Source organism: Rousettus aegyptiacus, unplaced genomic scaffold (assembly GCF_014176215.1).
Source record: "Rousettus aegyptiacus isolate mRouAeg1 unplaced genomic scaffold, mRouAeg1.p scaffold_m13_p_13, whole genome shotgun sequence".
In the NCBI taxonomy this organism is placed as follows: domain Eukaryota; kingdom Metazoa; phylum Chordata; class Mammalia; order Chiroptera; family Pteropodidae; genus Rousettus; species Rousettus aegyptiacus.
Genome location: NW_023416288.1, coordinates 54,818,734 through 54,843,323, shown reverse-complemented (window position 1 = coordinate 54,843,323; position 24,590 = coordinate 54,818,734). Strand labels below are relative to the sequence as shown.

The 24,590-nt window shown below is 34.4% G+C and overlaps 1 protein-coding gene across 5 annotated transcripts in view; it reads right to left on the bottom strand.

The window, feature by feature from the left end:
• BRAF (B-Raf proto-oncogene, serine/threonine kinase) overlaps positions 1 to 24,590 on the bottom strand; it is a 107,954-nt gene that overhangs the window by 30,364 nt on the left and 53,000 nt on the right. For 2 of the 5 annotated variants that reach the window (XM_016132999.2, XM_036230818.1), the window contains exons 8-14: positions 22,533 to 22,692; positions 18,370 to 18,406; positions 16,869 to 16,988; positions 14,499 to 14,635; positions 13,161 to 13,278; positions 10,920 to 11,004; positions 9,901 to 10,077 (exon numbers count right to left, since the gene is read on the bottom strand). In XM_016132999.2, coding sequence (XP_015988485.1) covers positions 9,901 to 10,077; positions 10,920 to 11,004; positions 13,161 to 13,278; positions 14,499 to 14,635; positions 16,869 to 16,988; positions 18,370 to 18,406; positions 22,533 to 22,692 — 834 coding nt within the window. Of the gene's footprint in view, positions 1 to 9,900; positions 10,078 to 10,919; positions 11,005 to 13,160; positions 13,279 to 14,498; positions 14,636 to 16,868; positions 16,989 to 18,369; positions 18,407 to 18,737; positions 18,774 to 22,532; positions 22,693 to 24,590 lie in introns of all 5 variants that reach the window. The other 3 variants (XM_036230819.1, XM_016133004.2, XM_036230820.1) reach the window with 2 other exon arrangements.

The following is a 24,590-nucleotide window of genomic DNA, read 5'->3' as shown; positions in this document are numbered from 1 at the left end:
TGCCTTTTCTAGAATTTCATACTAACAAAGTCATATAGCTTCTTTTGCTCATATACTGACTCTGAGATTCACACACTGGGTGCATGCAGTATTCCAGTGTATGGATACATGACAACTTATCCATCGAACCTGTAGGTCATTTGGGTTGTTCTTGGTTTTTGGCATTTATGAAAAGATACTATAAACATTCATGTATAAGTCTTTATTGTTGACTTATGTTTTCATTTCTTTTGGGTAAATAGGTTGGATTAGAATTACTCACATAGTAAATTTAACTTTAAAAGAAACTGCCAAAGTGGTTGTACCACTTAAGATCTTTACCAACAATGCATAAGAGTTCTAGTTGCTCTGCATTCTTACTAACACCATGAGTTTTGATTACAAGCATTCTAGTGAGTGTGTAGTTGTTCTGTAGCTTTAATTCGCCTTTCTCTAATATCTGATGATGTTGAATATCTTTGCATGTGCTTATTTGCCATTCTTATATCTTCTCTAAAAAAGTACTCCAATCTTTTGCCCATCTTGTCATTGGGTAATTTGTGTTATAAGAGTTTTTATATGCTTTAGATACAAGTCTTTTATTAGAGAATATATTTTGCAAGCATTTTCTTCAAGTCTGTGGCTTTTCTAATTTCCTAACAGTGTCTTCAAAAAAGGCAATGTTTTGAAATTTGATAAAGTCTAATTTATAATTTTTTTGCTTTTATGGTCCTTACTTTTTGTAACCTAAGAAATCTTTGCCTATCTTTCGGCTACCAAGATTTTCTTCTATGTTTCCTCTAGAAGTTTTAGATTTTCGGTTTTTAGTTTTCGGTCTTTAATCTATTTTGAGTTAATGTTTATGTCTTGTATCAAATAAGGATTAATGGTTATTTATCCTATACAGATATTGAGTTGTTCCAGCAACATTTGTTCAAAAGACTATCCTTTATCCATGAATTGCCTTAGCAATTTGGCCAAAAGCCTCCCAAAATAACAAAAACTGACCACAGAAATCTGTATAAATATTTTTGAAATTTCACACTAGAAGTCCTTCAAAACTTTGTTCTTTTTCAAAATCATCTTGACAATTTTAGCCATTGCATTTTCATACACATTTTAAGATCAACTTGTCAATTTCTACAAAAATGCCTGCTGAGATTTTGATTGGGATTGCACTGAGTCTACAGATCAACTCAGGAAGAACTGACATCTTAAGAACATCGAGTCTTCTAGTCTATGAATATATTTCTCTGTGTTTTGTTTCCTATCTGGGACCTGCGTTAGAGAGGGCACAATCCTGCCCGCCCCCTTTGGAAAATACTCTTATGATAGCTTCTAAATAGAACACTGGCCTGAAGAGAATAAATGAGCATGTACTGTGAATGTGGACTATCATGGTATTGGTGGAATAGCAAAAGCATGATACTCTATTTTAAAGTTCATTTCAAACATTCACAAGCCCAACATAAAATAGAAGCAAGATATTTGTTTATTGATAAGAGCAAGGTAACTCAATGGGAGAAAGGACAGTAATTTCAACAAATATTGCTGGAACAACTGGATCTCCATATAGGGGGAAAAAAGACAAAAAAATCAATTTGAAGTGGACTGAAGATCTAAAACGAAAAACAAACACTAAAACTTCTATAAAAAACAAAATTACTACCATAGCCTTGTATATATATGTACAGCATTTTGAAGTTTTCAGTATATATTTTTTTTACATCATTTGGTTTCATAATCATCACGTTTCTTTGTGAGGTGAGCAAAGGCAGTAATTCCATGTATGCTGATGGGAAAACCAGAGCCCAGAGGACTTAAGTGACATGGCCAGACAGACACAGGGGGAAAGGTGTGGGTTTTGAGCACATAGATTTGGGTTTGAATTCCAACTATGTTACTTACTAGCCATTTGTCTTTAGGTATACTAACTACATAATCTAAGTTTTTGATTTCTGGAGATAATAATGTTTACCTTTATGGGTTTTTCCTTTTAATTATTTAACACGTTTATTCAAAACTCACCACGTGCTAACGACTGTTCTAAGACCTGAAGATAAAGCAGAAAATCCCTATCCTCAAGGTGCTTACATTTTAGTATAGAAGACAGAAAATAAAGATATATAAATAGAATATATTCTATAAGTGGGGAACAGGAAATGCTCAGTTGCAAGGGGTTGTAATTTTAGGCCAGGGAGGGTCGCTTTACGAAGGATATTTTGAGTGAAGACTCGGGAGGGAGGGCATCATGCAGATTCGGGATAATGTAGCAGGCAGAAGGAGCAGCAAGGGCAAAGCCTTAGAACATGTCTTACCATGTTCTAAGAATGGCGAGAAGGCAAACTGGCTTGGAAGGGAGTATGAGAGGGAACAGCAAATGTGTTGGGAGATAACAGAAAAGGCAGGGGCAGGTTGTAGTGGCCGTCACACTGAGAAAAGCCTACTGTAAGGACTTTGATATTCTTTCTGAGTGAAATGTGAAGACAATGGGGGAACAGAGGGACAACACAATCTGACTTAAAACTTAGAAGGATCACTCTGTTGAGAAGAAACTAAAGGTGGATAAGGGTAGAAGCAGGCTCTAATCCAGGCAGGACATAATGGTGGCTTGAATCAGGGTGATAGCAAATAGGAGATGAGAATTGTTAAGATTCTAGGCATACTTTACAGATGGAGGAACTGATAAAAGATTGGTTGTGTGGTATGAGAACAAGAAGAATCAAAGATAACTTCAAAATGTCAGCCATAAGCAGCTGGAAGAACAGAGTTGCCAGCTACTGAGATGAAAAGAATGAAGAAAGAGCAGGTTTCAGGAAAAAGATCAGGACTTAAGTTTAACACAAATTAAATCTGAGATGTCCATTATACAAGCAAGCGGAGATGTGGAGCAGACAGCTGGATGTGACAGTCTGGAGTTCAGAGAAAATGAATGGGCTGGAGACTCAGATAGAAATGCTAATTAAATGGTATTTTAAGCCACAAAGGTGGATGAGATTACCAAGGAAATGGAGATTCCTGGAGGATGCCAACATTTAGAGAGATTAAAGAGCTGGGGAAGAAATAGTCAAGAAGGAAGAGACAGTAAGAAGGAAAATCAGGAGAATATGCTTTAAAAGCAGTGCTTCATACACTTTAACAGGCAATACAAATCATTCAGAGATCTTGTTAAAATGTAGATTCCAGTTCAGTAGATCTGGGGTGGTACCTAACCTCCGGCATTTCTACAGATGTTGTAAGACCACATTTTGAGTAGCAAGGGGTTAAGAATGGGTTTCATGAAGAAAGGTAAGATCGACTTCATCCCACTTTTGACAGATCAGACAGAATGAAGACTGAAAACTGAACCAATGAATGTAGCAAAATGGTAACTATCTTATTATGAGATATTTCAGTGGAGTGTCAGGGGCGAAAATGACTGGACTGGGGTCCAAAATAAAACGAGAGGAGAAAAATCAAGAGTACCAACGACTCTTTTGAGAAGTTTTACTGTAAATAAGAGGAATGAGATGACAGCTTGAGAGGGAAGTGGGATCGAAGGAGGGACCTCTAAAACATTTTATCACAAAGCTTTTTAAGCATAGAGGAGAGTTGAAAGCCTACTACAATAGACACGCTTATGCACTCCACCCAGACAACTGTCAACACTCTCCCAAATGTGCTTATAAAAAAATGTTTTAAAATGGGAAAAATCCAGTAGAAAAGAAAAACCTGATGACAACAAGGGGAGAGGTACTCAAAAGATGTGAGTAGGGGAAAAGGGATGTACAAATGGAAGAGTTTGGATTTTATTCTCAGTAATAAGGTCGAAAGACTGGGCAGGAACGTAGGTAGGTAGCTGCTTCTAGTTTTCTTAGTGAAATGGCAGGCTGACTGTAACTGGAGAAGAGGTGTGGAAGGTTTGAGGGATGAGGAGGTACGGCGGTATCTAGGAGAGCAGAAGAGCGAATAAACTATGGAACTCAAAGTATGGCTACTGTATGACCTTAAGGGCCCACCTGAGGTTGTTGAAAGGGCTGACTAAACTGGAGAAGGCCAGGTGTAAGGTTAAGGGAATGCACTCTAGAGCCTAAGTGCCTGGGGCAAGTCACCTGACCTTTCTATACCCTAATGTCCTCAGTAAGATGAAGGTAATAATAGGATCTATCTCAGAGGGTTATGGAAGATTAAGTGAGGTCTTATACAGAGAGTACACAGAATACTGTCCAACACATAGGAAGAACTATAATTGCTAAATACGTTACTATACATTAAAAAAGCCACAGAATATAGCTGGTATTAAAAAAAAAGAGGGAGTGAGTTACTAGTGTGCAGCAGAGCTGGGATCAGAACATAATATTTATTGACCAGTAAAGATGTTTAAAATTAAGAGTGAAAAAAGGCAAAAACCAGTAGGATTCCATATTTAAAAATGACAATTGTGTACAATATTAAAATAATGGATTCTGAAAGGATACACAATACAGATCAAAATATTAATGATAATTCTTGTTGCTAGATTACTGGTGGTTATGTTTCCATTTTTTGAATATGTATTTCTTTACAACTTTCATTTTGAAATTAAGAAAAACTGCAACAAAAAATAATGTAGAATTCACTCATATTCTCACCATAATCAATCCTGTTAACTTTTTACAAATTTGCCTCCCATTTTTCTTTTCAAAGTTTATATTTATAAAAAAGTTATGGAAATAAAACCTAACTGTAGGATCTTTTTCTTTTTTTTTTTTTACTAAAAGACATAAAGAATTAGAATGTTACAGGATAACGTTAAAGATAGGTGCCTCCATCCTGACCCCTTTATGCCAGTCCTGGAGACCACCACCACTGAGCTTGGTGTGTGCCTTCTAATCTTTATTTGAATACTTTACACACACACCAAAAAATATAAATTGCATTATATATATATGACAAGAAAACTCAAATATAAATGTTTTGTTTTTAAATTTTTAAATGATCCTTGTTGCAGCTTGCTTTTCTCACTTGCCATACTTTAAAGCTGATGTTGATACATATAATTCATTTCTGCTTATACTTATTCCTTTGCACATATGCGCCAATATTTCATTTATCCAGTCTCCTCTACTGTCACTACTATATGTTTTCCAGTAATACAGCTCTTCCTATATACACCTTTTGGAACAAAAGCTACTGCTTCTTGGGGACTGACCACTCATTTTCCATTTTAAAGGAACTTCCCAAATACCCCCCTGGGTAGCTGGCTGCACTGGGCCTGCCCCAGTAAACAATCCCCTGATCTTTACCTGATTTGTCCCCAAATTATTTTTAATCATCTTATATTCAGACTATAACACTTCTGTGTGTATAACAACAGACCACAACTTACTCTTTGTAGCTCCTTAACATTTAGTAAATTTTCTCATAAAGACAAATTAAAAATTATACCATAAATATTAAACTGACATTAAAAGCCCTGCAAAGAAATGGCATGACAAATTTGACCATTCCTGAAATGTTAAAGAACAATATTCTTGAAATATCGTGGTCCTTAGGCTGAATCAATGACTATCAGGCAAGATGATGATAAACATACTACACAAACCTTGATTCCTAAGAGTAAGTCTGTAATTATCATTAGAACAGCTCTGCTCTCTTCAGGTAAATCTAGGAATCAGAAATGATCTTTCACTGAGGAAAGACAGAACTACACAGGAAAATGTTACCCATCTACCATCTGCTTATATTCTGTTATCTGATAAAGGCATATTTGAAAGTTCTAATGATTTAACTTTCCAAATTACTAAAGGTTTTATGAGTGACTACAACTCCGGCACTTTATACAATGAGTTAATATGCTCTTATTTTGCTTATGCCCTGGGACTTTAGAATAAATTTTAGAAAGTAGTCAGAAAAGGTTACCTTCAACAGCATCTGGAAAACATTCAAGGGGCAGACTATTTTGAAATGAGGGTTTTGCAAAAGTACATTATTAACGGCTATTTAAATAATAGTCTATGGACTTTTTATTTATTTATTTTTTTTTAGGCGAAGCAACCCTTGGTTGACCTCACAGATTGCAAGGACATTGTCAGTTTACAATCCTTTTATTTTTATTTTTTTATGCCTACAGTCCTTGGTCTTTTTAGGTGGTCTCCCATCCAAGTACTAATCCTGCTTAGCTTCCGAGATCAGACAGATTGGGCTTGTTCAGGGTGACATGGCCATAGTAAATAATCTATGGACTTTCTACTGCTCAGCTACATCTAGCTTGTTCTGTCCTTTGTGAAATGATAGTGGAGGACAGGGGAGGAGGAACCAGACATTTAAATTTTAATAACTGCAAAGGATGTCATTTCTAGCATAAATATCAATATTTGAACATTCTTTTATCACAAGTCTCTTTTAAAGCAACTGTTTCATGGACAGAAAATCATCTTTTATCACTGAAGAAACTGATGGGTTTTTTGGGAGAGATGAGTATCTCGTCTTGCATTGTGTTTGTTTATTCCTGGTTGCCTTCCTCCAATGCCATTGGTTTTGTCTCTCTCATCGGCATCAGAGACTTTCCTTCTGATGTCTGTTGAGCCACAGATAACTTGTCTTGCTCAGACTGAGAGAGGGACTAAAAGCTGTCTGAAAGCTTTGGAATACAGATGGACTTCATGTTTTTGAACTTCCCTGCACAGTGATCTAGGTGGAATCTCTGATGTCACACTACCTTTGGGTCTTTCCTCTTGGCTGGTAAGATTCTTCACAAAAGACTCTTCCAATCCCTTATGTGAAGGGGAAGGTTTGGCTGCTAGCATTCTGGGAACCAAATAAAAAGAATAGTGCTGGAGAACTCTCCGTTCATCATTCAGTAAGCAGTCATTCAACCCTCCTGTTTCTGGTAAAGTGTCCGTGTCCATGTCCATGTCTCCCGTCCAGGGATATTTGTTTTCCCCTCTCCAGAGAATAAACTTCCAGGCTACTGCCAGGGTACAGATGGAGCAGTCACCCAGTGGCACAGAGCAGATGAGATTTTGAGAAGCTTTTCAGACAGACTCTTCATCTGTGTACCCTCCCTTTCCTGGAGACACCTGGTACTGCCAGTTCCTGAGACTTGAGGATTCTGTGGTATAAATCAGGTTGGTTTTCATTTCCCCATTGCAAACTAATAATACAGCTTTTCGGGTCTAAGTTCATTTATCATTTCCCCATCTGCTTTCTAGCTTTTAAAATGTTCTTGCTATTGTTTCCCTCCTCTCTGTTTTCTCCATCCTTATATGTTTGTGCTTAAAAAAATTCCTTTATTATAGTTTCAGTGGAGTTTCAAAGACAGCAAAAATGTGTCACCTTACCTGTAGCCCACATAGCTATTTTATTTATTTTTACTTTGTTTTTGATTTTATTGTTATAAAATACATGACATAAAATTGGCCATTTTAACCATTTTTAAGTGTACAATTTAGTGGCATTAATACATTCACAATAGTGTGCACCCCCTCCACCATCTATGCAAAATTTTTTATTACCCCAAACCCCAGTTGTTTTTTCTTTAATTTCTTTTGGCAATGTTTTGTACTTCAGAGTACAATATTTTATCTCCTTGGTTAAACTTATTCCTTATTTCATTCTTTTGGATACTATGGAAATAGTATTATTTTCTATTTTTTTTAAAATTAATTAAATTAAAAAAATTAAATTTATTGGGGCAACACTGGTTAATAACATTATATAAATTTCAGGTGTATGACTTTATAATACAACATCCGCCCACGCTACTGTGTACTCACCACTCTAAGTCCAGTCTCCTTCCGCCACCTGTATTTGACTTTCTTTACCCGCTTTGTCCTTCCCCACCCCCTCCCCTCTGGTAACTACCATATATACATAGCCATGATTTACATTCACAGCCAGCTATGTTCATTATATAGTGAGCATTACTTAAAAATGTACGCAAAGTATTTCAGAGTACATAAATACTATAAAGGTTTACAATTATAGATCCCAAACTGTAAAACAATGGAAAAATATTGCCTATTCACTGACTGTCCCCCAGATTCCAGAACTATTCCAATCTGATAGTGTTCTCCTCTAATGTCATTTCTTGTCTTATTAATACTGGCACTGTTTCTAAAAATAATTTTTTTACTATTCTTTGCTTCCTCTGTTTATAGCAAAAGCCTTTCCCCCTCTATTATCCTTTTGTTACTTTCTTGACTGTTTTTTTCCTTGATGTTTCTCCCTCTTAGTATGAGAAAGATCTGGCTTCTCTTTTTTCTGAAAGGTAGTTGTAATATTCAATTGTGTGTAATCCTTCATTTTTTCATTTCACAGATATGTATTGAGTACCTATCATAGGCCAGACCCTGTTCTAGGCAGTAGGAATAAAACAATGAACAAAACGTTGCTCTCATAAAGCTTGTATTCTAGTGGGAGGGACAGGCAATAACTGTGTCAAATGGAGTTTGGTATATTAAAAATGAAAACAGAGACGGGTATAGAGAGTGACAGGGTTGGGTAGGGACATTAGTTAGTATATAAGGTGATTAGCTTCTTTTAAAAGGTGGCATCTGAACACAGACATAGGGAGCAGCTCTATGGAGATTTGTGGTGTGAGTATCCCAAAGGCAAAATAACAAGTACAGAGGCCTTGAGGAGGGAGCACCCTTGGTGGAGCGGAGCAGAAAAAGCTTTGTTTCTTGTTCACTGTTTACTATTTTTGTCAGGGTTTACTCTTCACAAGCTTTTGGTATAACCCTTCAGATCTGAACAGACTCAGGCTCTAATTTATACGAAAGGCTGAGATTACTTTGAGTTCAGTGGATAAATGGAAATGTTATTGTTAAGCTAATAATTTGCTGCAATAAGCATTTTGGCTGAACAAAGACTTGTAAGCAATCTAAATTAGAGATATATTGCTTAGTTTTGAGACAGAGAGAATAAAACAGAAGATTTTAGAGCCAGAACTGGTTTTGAGTCCTGGTTCTACGTTTACTTGCTGTTAAGTGATCTTGCATCAGAGTTCTAGATGTTAGTACATATACACCCTTTTATTCTAATTTTATAATGTGAAAGTATCACAGTGATTATGGGAAAAGATAATGGCTTGGGAAGCAGAAATCCTGAGTGTAACATTTCTGTTGCCACTTATTAAATATGTAGCCGTAGACAAGTCATTTAAAAGTCTTAGTTTCCTTATCTGTAAAAAGGAACTAAAAATACCTTCTTCATAACATTATAAAGAGTGACATAATGACCTATACATGTGAAAGACAACTGTATACTATAAAATATTAAATTAAGATACACATATTTTTAAACACCCAGAGAGCTTTCAACATATTTAACTCAAAATTTTTATCTAAGCACATTCAAAATTTACTTAATTTTACCTTTTGCTTTACCTATTCATTTGTACTTAAGAGTTGCAAGCAAAATTTATTCTTCAAAGTCGGTTTCCTATTTTGGTCTATGGTAAATTTTATAAAGTTACTTTTTATCTTTTAGATTATACAGCAAAATTCAATGGGTATGAACGACTCAACTTGAAATTCTCAAAAAGGATCAGAATGCAGATTTTCATTTTACTTTATTTCATGCAGATGACCATTTTGCAATAGCAAATATAGGCACTTGGAGAAAACAATCTGAAAGGATAACTAATATTTTATACATTTCAATAACTGTAAATGACCAGTATTTTTTTCCTTGCCTATCTTTGTTTCCTTAACCTTTATTGCTTAGCTAAATCACTGCATGCAAAACATAAATTTGCAGTCATATTATCAATATTTTACATATTGTCTTCAAGACTGTAGTAGAGAGAGACTATTTTATTTCTAAGTATCATATTGTTAGCTATTCGTTAAAAGCAGCCAACGAGAATTTACAAGGCAATCCTAAAGCTAAAATCTTTAAAACACCCTCAATGGTCTTCAAAAATAATTTACACGAGATTTAATAGAATGGACTTACTCCATGCCCTGTGCAGTCTGCCGTGCAATATCTATAAGTTTGATCATCTCAAATTTGGTCTCAATGATGTGGAGATGGTGATATAAGCTGGAGCCCTCACACCACTGGGTAACAATAGCCAGTTGTGGCTTTGTTGAATAGCCCATGAAGAGTAGGATATTCACATGTCGCGTTTTCCTGTAAAAAGAAATGTGACAGTAAACAGTAAACGTCGATATACTTCAGTATATATTAAAAAGGAGGCAGAAGCAGTAAGATGTTGCCAGAAAAAAGAATTTTTAAAAAAGGCAACAGAAGGATAAATTTAGAAGGGACTTTAGTAATTGTCTAGTCTAACATTTTACTTTTTTCAGAAACATCTTTTTTAATATACCTGAGGTTGCTTAAATACTTTCAATTATGGGAAACTTATCACTGAGACTGAAGGCTATTTCCCCCCCATTCTTTTTTTTTAAGTGGTTCTAGTATTAGAAAGGTTTTTGGGGTCGAGAAAAAAATCATTTTCCTACAATTTCCACCACTGTTTCCCTGTCCTGCTCTCTGGAATAAAAGAGGGTGAGCGTGCCCCCTCCGGACCACAACTGCCTCCTGTGCGCCAAGTAGCCTCACTTCTGTCCACCACTTTTCCCGAGTCACAGGTTTAGAATCCTCCTCACACAAGTTGTCCGTGCCTGGACATACTTTAGTTGCTGGTGTTCCTCAAGTTCCAGGGCATGACATAATCTCTAAATGTGCTCTGATAAAATCAGAATTTTCAAAGCATTATTTTCATATTTGGAAGCATTATTTCTCATAACTGCATACTACGTTTTCATTAATTCATTCTAGCCTTTGTTCTTCTATCAGCTGTATAATATAATATTGTATATCACTTAAAAGAATGTGGCAAAAGACAAAATAGACTCAAACTCGGTTTTATCCACTTTAAGTAAGTCTGCAGAGCTAACAGGGGCTACTAATGGAAAACAGGAGCTAACGAAGATAACGTCTGCGGAAAACGACAATGCGCACGAACTCACCTGAGTACTCCCACTTCATTTTTGAAGGCCTGTAACTGCTGAGGTGTGGGTGCCGTCACATTCAACATCTTCACTGCCACATCACCTGAAAGGCAATTGTCATTCCAAACGTTATCTGATATTTTAAGTTTAAAAATACAAAAAACTCATGGGTATTTTCACTAATTACCACAGTCTTAAATGCATACCATTATTAAATTGTTTTATGGTTTAATAAGCTATATTGTAAGTTCCTTAACTGCATTAACTTTCTAAGGATAAAAACTAAAATAACAATGACACTCTCGGACTAATATTTCAATATACCAACCCCAAAAAACAGCCAATCCTGTTTTTCTCTCAGAAATTTAGTTTAATCAATTAAGCACTCATGGTACTTTCCTTTTTTTTTTTAACAATATTAAATTAGATGCATTTACTAACTGAATATTAAAACTACAATGACAGGTCTGATGGAGCTTGGCTAAAATAGAAAACTATAAAACTATAAAACTTCTTTATCAGAGTGTTAACATTTAAAAAGAAAATCTATAGATCACTTATTGCTTTTGCTTAGGAAAGTTATTAAAATGGTAATCATAGTTAAAAAAAAAAAACTTTATATGAAACAGGCAGAACTCATAGATACTGCCAGTGGGTGTGTAACTTGGTACAACTACTTGAAACACTGTTGGCAGCAACTACTAATACTGAACACATGTATATCCAGTGGCCTCACAATTCTTTCCTAGCTATATCCCAAGCAAAAATGGACACATATGTTAATCACATGACATGTATGCACTAAGAGAATTCAGAGCAGTAGCATTTGTAATAGCCCCAAACTGGAAACTATTCAAATACTCATCACACAGCAGATGGAAAAAGGAATCATTTTAGAGTCACACGGTGGAATACTATACAGAGCGTGAATGACCTACGACTACACACTACAATAAGATAAATCTTATACACAGTGTTGAGTGGAAGGGGCCAGACATAGAAGAGCACATACTATGTAATTTCTTTATAGGCAGGACAGGGTCACCCTTGGGGAAGGAGGACATGAGGACGACTTCTACAGCACAGTTTTGTTCTGTTCACTGAGTACAGATGTGTTCACTTTGTGAGAGTTCAGTTACTTGTACACTTGTATGTACTTTTTGGCACATGCATTATGCTTCAATATAATTAACTTATTTTTTTGTGGTTATCAAAGTAATACGGTGCTCACAGTAAAAAAAAAAAAATTAAACACTGAAAGCATAAAGCATAAAGAAAAAAAATCATGTCACTCAGAAATGACCACTGTTAATTAATATGCTGAGGTATACCCTACTAGGTTTTTATATGTATCAGTGTAATTTATGAATACATATGAAAAGATAACCTAAAAAGATATGTAGTTAGAAACTGTTTTTAAAATTGTTATATATATTTCTTTGTTGCACCATAACATGGGATATTATACATGCTGCTTTGTAAAATTTACTACATTGCAGACACCTTTCCATAACAATAAACATAAATCTATCATATAAAATCATATAGAGGTTATGAATTTACCTACTCTATTAATAAGCATTTACATTTATTTCCATTTTTCATTAATATTAAATCTCTAATGAATATCCTTGCATGCATATCTGCTTGTTACTGTCCAATTACTTCCTCATTATAAAGGTCTACAAAAAGAACTGTTGGTTCAATATACATAATGCCAAACTGCCCTCCAGAAAATTTGTAGCAATTTAATTTCCCACCAGCAGCATTATAATCACAACTCTGTATATGATGAATGTAAAAAAAATCTCTGTCCAACTGAGAGGCAAATAATGATGTCTATTTTTTTGAATTTGCTGTTTTTTGATAACTAGTGAGGCTGAACATTTTTTATGTTTCCTTGTCATTTTTTCTTTTGGTAAGTAGACTTTTAACATGTTTACTGGTGGTTTATAATACAAATAAAATTATCAGCAGAAAAATTATCAGAGGAAAAAATATCTTGGGGACTAGTTCACCTGAAGAATCACCACCATCTTTAAAAATTATTTCTTTAATATAATGATAGCAGACTTGGTTGTTATGAATCCAGTTTTTATTTCCCATAATTTGTTGGAAACATTTGCAGGACTCTTGAATATGATCAAAAAAGCTTAATGATGCCAACAGTGAATACCCACTTTAACATTTTTTTATGAAAGTTGTTAAACACATCCTATTACTATAACTTGCGACAAGGTCATCATACTACATACATACCATGCCACTTTCCCTTGTAGACTGTCCCAAATGACCCGGATCCAATTCTTTGTCCCACTGTGATCTGCCCATCAGGAATCTCCCAATCGTCACTTGAATCCCGTCTACCAAGTGTTTTCTTGAGAAAAATAGTGTAAAGTCAAGCCAAAGCAAATAAAAAAGGAAAACTTTATGTTTTACACTAAGTACATTCATGTAGGCCTGAAAGGGACATATGTTAGGAAGAAATACGGTGTTTTAAAGAACAAAGTAAAACATACTCTGGAGGAATAATAATTAGAAGTATGATTCTTACAATGCAGAACATAAACTGAAGACCTAAGCTAGTATTAGAATGAAAAAATTAATTAAAAAAAAATTTATTAGGTATTACCAGAAATATGTTTTACTAAAATCAATAAATAGACTTTTATCATTTGGAGGACTATTAGGGGTAAGATAAGTACTGTACATTTGTGACTAGTTTTGATTCCAAAAGCCCAAAATTTAAGTTAACATACTATGGTAACTGGTAATTTATCTACTTACTCTCCCAGTCAGTGCTAAATTTCCTCAAGTATCTTATCTGATCTCAAAACAATTACTAACATACATATTCACTTTGGTAGGGTAAAGGATCCAGGTATCTGACATATACTGTTAGTATACGTTGCTAAAATTATTAGTTTTTAATTTAGATTTCTTTTGCAGCAGAAACTTATTCTTTCAAATAGTGAAGTATGTCATTTGGTAGGTACCTGAATTTAGGATCAACCCTTTAGAACATATATGCCTAATAATGCTTCCTAAATTATTAGCTGACGTTTTCCCTTATTTTAGAAACAGAACACTACAGTTGACCATTGAACAATGTGGGGTTTAGGGGTGCCAGTTCCCCAACTCCTAGAGAGTCGAAAATCCACATATAATTTTTGATTTCCCCTAAAACTTAATTGTCCCTTGGTATCCACTGGGGAGTAGTTTCACAACCGATACTGTGTTCAGTCCTCAGTGGCTGAACCATGGATGCGAAACCCAGGAATACGGAGGGCTGACAACTGACTGAAAAACTTCCACGTGTAAGTAGACCCAGTCAGTTCAGGTCTGTGTTATTCAAGAGTCAACTGTATTCTTACTTTTCCCAAAATGCCTTTTTACTCAATTACATTAGAGTTGAGAGCAAGAATCTGTGTTGAATATGCTTCAAGCAAAAAAATTACCAGATCTTTAATTAATTTGATTATGGGAATTCTGTGTCACATATGGACATAACCAAAATATCTAAAAGGTGACATTACATTTGGCTATGACTTCTATACAGAAAGAACTTAGAGGAAAAAAGATATTATGTCCTCTCACCATTCGATTCCTGTCTTCTGAGGAAGATGATGATTTCCTTTCCCGCTGAGGTCCTGGAGATTTCTGCAATGCTTTCACATTAGTGAGTGAGCCAGGCAATGAGGCAGGGGGCGTGGCAGACAAACCTGTGGTTGATCCTAAGTTAGTGAAAGGAAAAATGTGTCCGTTAAAGGAAGATCAAGTATGTTAATTTATTGGGGGCTGAGGGTGGGGGTTGATTTAGATTTACTTTAAAAATGCAGTGAATGTTCAACTATCAATCTTTTTTTTAGAAAGGACAGGCCAAAAAGGGGCCTCGTTTGGTGATTAGTACTATAATTTTTTTAGTTCTTTGGCCATTGACCTTTAATGTGTATCTGATTACAGATACACACTGCTTATTGGTACATATTCTAGAAAAAGAATCTAAGAGATAAAACTAAAAATTACTCCCAAGGTTCTGTTTAATTTAAAAAATCAAAAGGCAAAATCAATTTAAAAGCCTATATAAAAAAGAAACTTTATTTTGTTACCTCAGCAGTCAATCAATATAATAAGACATGGAAATCCTCATATGAAAATATATTCTAACAATGACCTTAATGTTGAAAATACCTTCACTTTTTCATATTATCCACTAAAAAAATATTCTATGGCACATTCTACACTATCTAAGAGTGAGAGATACTGGTCAGTTTCCTTGGTTCCTGGAGGCTTATTCTACCAAACAAGGATTACCTGTTGCCTGCAGAACTTTAATGTAAACAAAGCCACGCAAGTTTCTCAGGACTCTGAAAAATCTCTTCCTTTATAAAATGAGAGCAAAATAAGCGATATGGCCTCTCAGCCAAGTTTCTACAAATGGAAATGTTCTATCAGTCAAGCGAGCCCAAGGGCTGTAGTCTTTGAAAGTACTTAATTGGCAGAGCTGTATGCCTTTCTGATGGGTACTTTTCCAAATGCTGGCGCAGTGGCAATGATTCTAAGTTCATGTACAGGAGGACTTTGTTTGGAAGGATTCAAGGCAAAGAGTCCTAATGGGGCCTAAGTACAGTTAAGTAGGACTGAGATGTCAAATAATATTTGCATATATGGAACGAAAAGACTCCAGGAGAATTTTTTAAAAAATGATTACTATTTGGGGGTGAGGGGAGGGAGTGACTATCTTTCCAAGAACAGGAATACCAATGGCAACATTTAAATGTTAAATCTGTGTAGAAATTTTATCATTACTACATCATCTATGTTATCATGTGGAATTTCCATGATCTCATGTATAATTTTCTAAAAGAAAATTGTATCTGGAATGTCTATTAACTAGAGCACATTCCATTTTCTATGTTCCATATTAATAATTTTCAACACCATAAAGCCTTAACTTTGCAATTCTGATCTACTCAGTACTGTATAGTCTATTACTTATTTTGATTACACTACTTATCAAAATAAGTAATAGACTACAGTATAAGTTATATAGTACTGTATAACTTCTAGCCCATTCTATGGATTTTCTGAGAAACAGTTGGGCTGAAGGTAAAAATCTGAACCACCTCCACACATTCAGAAAAAGTAACAGACACTAAGTAGCAAAAGCCAGTGAATATAATTCTTTAAAAATTTTATAGCAAGACATTTCTCTCAATTTTGACTTAAAATTTTAAAGATTAGTTTAACCACTAAAGTATGGCAAGAAAAATGGTAGAGTAAAATTATACTGCTAACTTTTTCCTTATATTTGGTCATAACTGAAAATATTAATCCTCAAATTTTCTAGAGCTACAATATCCCTAATATGTTAAAAATCATTTTTAAAGCTCCCTACCTTTGATGTAATATAAAATATACAAAAAAATTAAAAAACATATAAAATATACATGTCCTACATTTTAAAAAGTACAGTGATATTACAGAAAAATAAAGCCAAAAGTCTAGTATAAAATCTCATAATAGGGATTTCCATTTCCATTTTTATTAAAAAAAAAAACCCACAAAACTTGCTAACAAATATTAAGTAATCAATGTTATCACCTAAATGGATGAAAATAAAAGAAATTCAAGCCGAAGGACCCCTCCCACCACACATTATTTATTGCCACCCCCTGAGTTTAAAAAGTTATCAAGACCAAAGAGTAACTAATGTAACAAAAAAACAAGATGGAAATAACAGATTTTTCTTGCTTTTAAAATTTATGACAGACAGCATACAGAAAGCTTGTGGTAGTGAGTATGTGAGAGAAGCACATTCAGAGCATTCCAGCCAGGCCAAGCAGCAATTCAGTACTGAAAACTCTCACGCTTACAAACACACGCTGTGAGGGTGAGGCACAAACAGTATCTGTAGTTCATATTTAGTTTGCTTTGGGTGAAAACAAGAAAGAAGAGCCCAACTACCTCTGAACACTGGGCCAGGCTCAAAATCAAACACTATTTCACTGGGGACAGAATGTAGGAGGGGACTGGGAGTCCGGGATTGGTATTTCCGAAGACAGCGCATCAGCTGGTTCAAAGGGGCTGTTAGAAGAGAAAGAGAGGGGCAGGCAAACACAGGAAGACAGACACACAGAAGAAATGAAAGAAGTCATGGGGAATAAATAAGATGAGTCGAAGCCTGCTTCACAAAATAATTCTGGAGGTTTTATAAACTGCTTACTTTCATAAAATCCCAATGATTTTTTAAAGTGACTCATCAAAAAAGGACAAGAAATGCCACTTCATTTTAGGTACTGAGCAGGCAGTTATTATGACTAAGTTAACTCTGTGATGCTAAAATGATGGCAACATTTAAATGCTGAATGTACTGGGCAAAATTTTCAAAAGCCACGGCTACTAACACATATGAAAAGTCAAACTAGCAGCAACATTAATTGGTGGGTTCATGGAATAACAAACAGAAAACTTTTATTACTATGTGTTATAGTAAATACTAAGTCCAAAATATATAATGCAGGGTTATTATTTTGGTAGCTTCACAGGTACATAGAAACATAACAAAGGATGGTTTATACAATGTTTATTCAATATAAAATATCTTTGAGTCTGGGCTTAGATATTTTGAAGTTAAAGCAGGTAACAGGGACAAGACCAACTCTAAGCAAGATAAGCAAGTATTGCAGGTCTTCCTGATTAGACAGAAGACAGCTGAAAAGGGAGAACCACCTGGAAGAAAACTTTAAGATAGAGTTTCAAATATCATCTCTTGGAAAACATCATGTGGGGCTAAATTCTTATTTAAAAAGTATTTTCTTAATGTTTTCTTATGTTCTCCTTTTTTACTGGGTACTAGAGTGAATCTGAGCTGAAAATTCTGTAAGAAATCTCAATTTAATTTCTCATTTCCTTATTTTATTTACTGAACTGAAAAAAGGCAACTGGACTTTTCTATTAGGGGGTCCATTCTTTAAAATGTACATTTCAAACCCTTGTAGTAGGCTGAAGAGATGTGGTTGACAATATTTAACAGGCAGTCCAAGGAATTCTCCCTAAGAATGACTTATGAAAGCCAAGGTTTAATGGATTCCAAGCTCAATCTTTAAGTATTAGTGGAGGTTCCCAAAGGAAATTCTACATTTCCAGCTTTGGAGATGGTTTGGAATCAATAAAGTGGGTAAAATAACTAGAATCTCTCTTTGATAGCAACCATTTAAAACTGTACACGGACCATTTAAGATTCCTTTTTATGTACTCTTTTTCTCTACTCCAGTTATAAATTAGTTAAAATTTTATTACAGATAAATAATCAATACTAAAGAAAAACAAAAAAGTTTGGGTTTTCTCTACACATTTTTCTCTGTGTCTGTGTTTCATGAAAGAAGCAAATATAAAAGAGACAAGCAGCAAAGCAGTTGCATTTTTCTCTGAGCTTTTTTTTTTTTAAATTGAAATCACCACTTACCTCCATCACTACGAAACCCTTGGTCTCTAATCAAGTCCTACAAATAAATAGTAATGTACATTTTATTCAAAGCTTATGGTAAGAAGCTAATAACAATACTGAATTTTCCACTAAGCATTAACAGAAAGGTTAATTCAAAGTAATAACTATCTAATAATTACTTCACAAAACAGAAAGCATATAAAATTAGCTAGTGAACATGATAAAACTGAAATTTTGAAGCACTTGCCAACCTAACCCTATATTGAAGGGATTATTAGTCCTGATCAAATGCTGAACTCCATTTCAGGCCATTCAAATCCAATGGCTGTATCAATTCTTAAAAAAAGTTCTACTGGCACATATTAAGAGCCATAAAATGTTCATACCCTTTGATCCTGTAATTCCACTTCTGGGAATTTTTCCTAAGGAAATAATTCAGAAGAAAAAATGATATGCACAAAGATGTTTAGTGCAGCATTATCCATCATACTAAAAAAATCAGAAATAATTATTTCCCTTTTATAGGCATTTAGACATATTGGCTAAGTAAATTATAATGTATCAATTTAATGAGTATTATGGCAGCTACTAAAACAGTTATGAAGACTGAATCATGAAAGATGTTTACAATATAATAAAAAACAATACAAAATTAAATGTACACTGATTACAATCAGAAAAATATGAATAGGGACACACTAGAAGGGGAAAAAACACAATGGCTCAAACAAGGCTTGTGTTTTGCTAGGCTTTATTATTAAATTGTAGGTTTTTACAATAATGTTGGGGGTAGGGAGAAGTGTCTACTGGCAATGCAATGCAATTTGGATCTTAATAGGCAGAACTTAGATTAGTTTGTTTACCTAGTGTAACTTAAATGTGAGGGATTGAATGGCCCCAAATGTCTCTAAATAGGTTCACAGGCTCTTTGCAAATAGGCGGGTTTTTTGTTTGCAAGCTAAAACAAAGAGTGAATTCTTTAGGAATGCATTTCTATCATGTTCAATGTATTATATAAAGCCTTCAACATTTTCTAAAAAATATCAACAAATACTCATATACCTGCAAACAAGGTGCTAGGCGTTGGGGGTTGTGTGGCTACTAATAAACATAAAACACTAGTGGTCTCACTAACTTTCTTAGTTCTAGAGAGCTTATACTCTAAGTGGGAATAAGATGTACACACATGAAAATTAAATGATACAAGAATAATAGCTTAAGAAAACACTAAAAGAGGTGCCAAAGTTGCTTAGTTAATTGCTAAATAAATGATATGGGTGAAAAAGATTCTTAGTGCTATACAAGTTCAAAGGATAAATAACTAACTATAGAACTTGGTCATTTGTGAAGCATTTGAAGAGATGGGCTATGAGTTGGGGTTTGAGGAATAGACAGGAATGTAGAAAAGGAAAGCAGAGAGCCTTCTAGACAGAAAAAAAAAAAACAAAAACAAAAACAGAAGACAAAGGCAGAAATGCCACATCCCTTTCCTTTTTGGTGCACCCGACCTGTACCTAACTCCCCACAACCATGGATCTGTCAGATTTGGCTTTCTCCATTCTTATAACTTACTGCTAGTACCATCATAAGCTTGCATTTTTCTATCTCGAATATGTTCAGGATTTTAAAAATTTATTTTAATTTCTTTCGACAATGTTTTGTAGTTTTCAGTGTACAAGTGCTACACTTCTTTGTTAAATTTATTCCTTAGTATTTTCTTTTTTAATGCTATTGTAAATGGAGTTGTTTTTTAATTTCATTTTCAGGTTGCTTATTACTAGAGTTTATAAAAACACAACTGATTTTTGTATATTGACATTGTATCCTGAAACCTCAGTGAATCCATTTATTAGCTTTGATAGTTTATTTTTTGTGTGGATTCTTTAGGGTTTTCTATATAAGATTATGTCATCTGAAAATAGTTTTACTTCTTTAAAAAAAAAAGAAAGCTTCTGACAATCTTTCTACCTATTCTAGATTAAACGGGATCTTCTAATATTCTAATACTGGCTATTTCAAACTTCCCCCCAATCCTTATAGTTCCTTCCTTATTTATGTATCTTCCCTTTAGCATGACAGAGAAAACAGAAGCTTTCAAAGAACTTTGTCCTGCTTAATATCTACAAATATTTGCACAGTAATATCAGCCATACTTTCTGAATTCTTATTATGTGCCAGGCTTAATAACTATTTTTGAATCACTACAAGAAAAAGATACCATTAGCCTCAAGGTTAAGTCATTTCCCCAAGGTCACACTGCCTGTAAAGAGCTGGAGAGCTCGCTAGCTAGCTATGCCTATCTTTAATTTCTCATAGCTTCTAAGGAACACTGCTTCCAAGTTCAGGGAACTTTACTACATCAATTATTCTCTAATTTGTTATCCTCAACCTCTCTCTTCATTGCCTGTACCTCAAATGTTTACTGGGGTTGCATTTTTTACCCTCTTCCAACTTATTAATATACTCTTTGAGTAATATCATTTATACCCATTATCTGATTCATGCTAATTCTGAAATCAGAATTTCTACTTGAGGTCCTAATATTCAACCACTACGGACTTTTAAACCAGTGAAGTCCCGTAGTCATCTTAAAGTCAGTAACTCTGAAATAAAAATTATCATTTTCATTTCTACAAACCCTGTTTTCTTTCTTTGGTATTTCTTATCATAAATACAATCTATCTGCCCAAACCAGGGAAATGTGGGCATTATCCTCTACCTTTCGTCTCTTTCATCTCTCTCCTCTATTACTTACTATATAGCATAAGGCCAGGTATTACTCTATTTCAATCATTAATCTGCTGTGTAATCTTGGGCAAGTTTCTTAAACTTCTCCAATCCTAAGTTTCTTAAGAGGAAAATAAGGATAATAATAATAGTACTTAACCCACGAGTGTTTATGAAGACAGAATAAGGAAATTTATGTAAAGTACTTAGTATCTGGCATACAGTAAGCATTCATAAGTAGTTGCCTACTTTCAATATCATTCCAAACAATCTTGCCTATCAAATTTCTCCCTAATTCAAAAGATTTTTCTAAAATATGGTGATGATCACTTTCTCTCTCACTCAAAAGTTTTTCAGACTTCCCGCTACCAGCTGCTACGGAAACCTGAAAGTAATACACAGTGCCTTTCAGTTGGACTCTACCTATCTAGTTTCGTCCCCTACCATTCCCTACCCTTCTCCTGAAACCTAAACTCCTACAATCTCAACCGTTAATTACATCTCATGTAAAAATATTTCTGTATTTTTACACATACTACTTTCTTAACGAAAGCCCTTCCTTCCTAAAGCCCCAACCAACTACTGTACTTAATAAACTCCTACTCATTCATCTTTCACAATCTGGGTTAAAGGTTGTCCCTTCTCTGCTAAATATTCCTAGATACAACCAGGCAGAGTTTATCACCCGCTTCGATAAAACTATCACTATATATTTTTGTGATTATTTATATATATGTCTGATTCATCCATTATACTATGACCTCCTTGAGGGCAAAGACTGTGTGCTAATTCATACTTAATTCTCAATTTTGACACAGTGCCTACCTATCCCAGAGTTGATATTAAATATTGTTTATTGGAATAATAAATAACGATTAAAATTGGATTAAATGATGATGAGACCACAGAAGACACATTTAAAAAATGATTAAAACCTAATGACAAACTTTACATGACAAAAAATCCCCCACAAAATTCAAGATGTGTATAGAGATGGAATACAATGGTATACTCAAGAAAGTAAAGAAGATAAAAGGTAGCTTTACATGTCAAATACATAATAATGATTAGTCTTTAAGGTTTAACTCAAAGTTGTACTTTTAGAAATTTAGGTAGAGATTTCGAATTGATATAAAGATCTGCAATTGCATTCTTATTTTTTCTTTACCATAAAATGGCCAGTGGATTATCTGTTAAATAAAAGAAGACTTTTACAGAGATGATGTCATAGGGAAAAAAAATCAGAATAACTCTAATTTGGCACCAGTTAAGTATTTAATGCCATCTGAGAAGATGACAAGGCTTTTCTGATCTATAATTCATAAAAGTCTATCGCTTATAATAACTGTGATAAATGAAAGATGGCACTTATTTCTGATCTATATTATAATTATAGCAGAAAAATAAAGAAATACACTTGAACTCTTTCGGTTCTAACAATGCTGGATACTTACATCAATATTGACAGGCTCTATTGTGTTTATATGCACATTTGGAGCTGACGAGGACCGGTCTCGTTGTCCAAACTGATTTCGATGATCTTCATCTGCTGGTCGGAAAGGCTGTGGAATTGGAATGGATTTTGAAGGAGACGGACTGGTGAGAATTTGGGGCCTGGAAAAATCAAGTCATTGGAAGATAAGGCTCAGAGCAACTTTATAGATATAATAACATAAAAAAAAATGGATGACATAAAGATTTCCTTATTTTCATATTCTCAAATAAAATCTTTACAATAAAACATTAAAACTCCAGCAGTAATGGATTTTAAAAGTATTAGTTTAAAAAACTAAGATATGCCTACAACTATGACTGACACAGCTGCTTTTGCTCCAGCAGACCCTCAAGGGACTATCGATAATAAGAAAGAACACTGATTCGTATCCAGAAAACTCCAGGGAAATCTATAAAGGGCTAGAAATTACCTGTGGCTAAACAGCTAAAGAAACTGTCCTTTAATGTTACACAAAAATGCTCTAGGTAGGGACCTAATGAATAAAATCTGCCATTTTTTTCTACCTTTGTCATTTCTTGATAGCTGAAGTTACTAAACTGAAATTTTTATGGAAAGTATTAGGAAATTATAAATATTTTGAGAATACATGTGTAATTTAAAACTTAAAAGATATACCTGTTGCTTTATACAAGAGATGAATTAAAATCCTGAACCATAGCAAAAGATCATTTCTAAATTCAAAAGATGATCCTTATAGTGTCAATCTCTCATATTTCAAAATTTTTACGATGCCCAATAACTGACACAAGAGACACAGAAGAATCACATATTAAGCATTAAAGGAATTATTTAGATATCCAAGGGAGCAGAGAAGTGAGTATCACTTGAAAGATGAAATATAGCCGTCTCGGTGAGCTCCATTAGGACCAATGAATGACTCAGTCTAACAGAGACCGGTTATCATTCAACCTTACCTTATGCAAACTCTGTAATCAGTATTATTTAGTGGTTATTAAGACACAGTCAGAAAGACAATGTTGAGGGAATAAAAAGACATTTTGTGAAGGGAGAGGATTTAGAGAGGAATGAGAAAAATATATAGTAGAAAAGAAACAAAAGTTTAAAGAGCCAAAGAAAGAAGTCAAATAGTGACAAAAAGCTTGTGAATGGAGCATGTTAACGGAACCCAAACCATAGCAGTTTATAGTTTGACTTCTCCGAAGCATGCTATTAAGGCTGGGGAAAGAAATTTTGACTTTATCTATTCATATTAATTAAGAAATTCACAAAGAACTTAAATAAAAATAATAAAATATAACTTTAAAAAGTTCGTATCAGCCCGGTATAGGCAAGACTGATGAACTGGCCTTTACGAAAAGCAGCATGCTCCACTGGTCTTTTTTATTTTGACTGTTGAGAAATTTTTAGCCTGTGACAGAGCTGTATTTTTGCTTTAGACAGCCAAATATATGTTCTTTGCCAAAAATTTTAGAAGCAGGTAAAACAAAAAATATAAAAATGACAATATTAGTTTTTTAAAAGTTTTGGAAAATGCAGGTTTTTAAAAGGTTATTTGTAGGCTGATCTGAAGTCTCAAGGCAATAGCATACTTTAAAGTAGGACCTGAAGGTGAAAAACCCTAATTTAACAACTGTATAAGATAGTCTAATTAATATAATTGATTTGGTGTAGGCATAAGTGACCGCAAGGCATTCTTGAAACTTACTGAATTGAGAAAGTGGTATGTAGCACATATCAGATCAGAAATATGTACGCAAAGGACATCGTATCTAAAGAAAAGAATGAATATACAAAAAAAAAAAAAAAAGATATCTTCCCATTACACAAAATCAGAAAGACTATCTTGGCAGTTGGTATCTACCACCACCCATGCAAAAGTATGTGTTGGGCCACAAAGTCAATTTATCTAGCATTGAGACCAAGTATATTGTAATTCTGGAGAACATTTCGAGTTATTGATCCTGATATCATTAAAGATCTGATCCATGTCCTAATTCATCGGTAACAAAAAAGTCTTGGATTATAATTTGGTTTC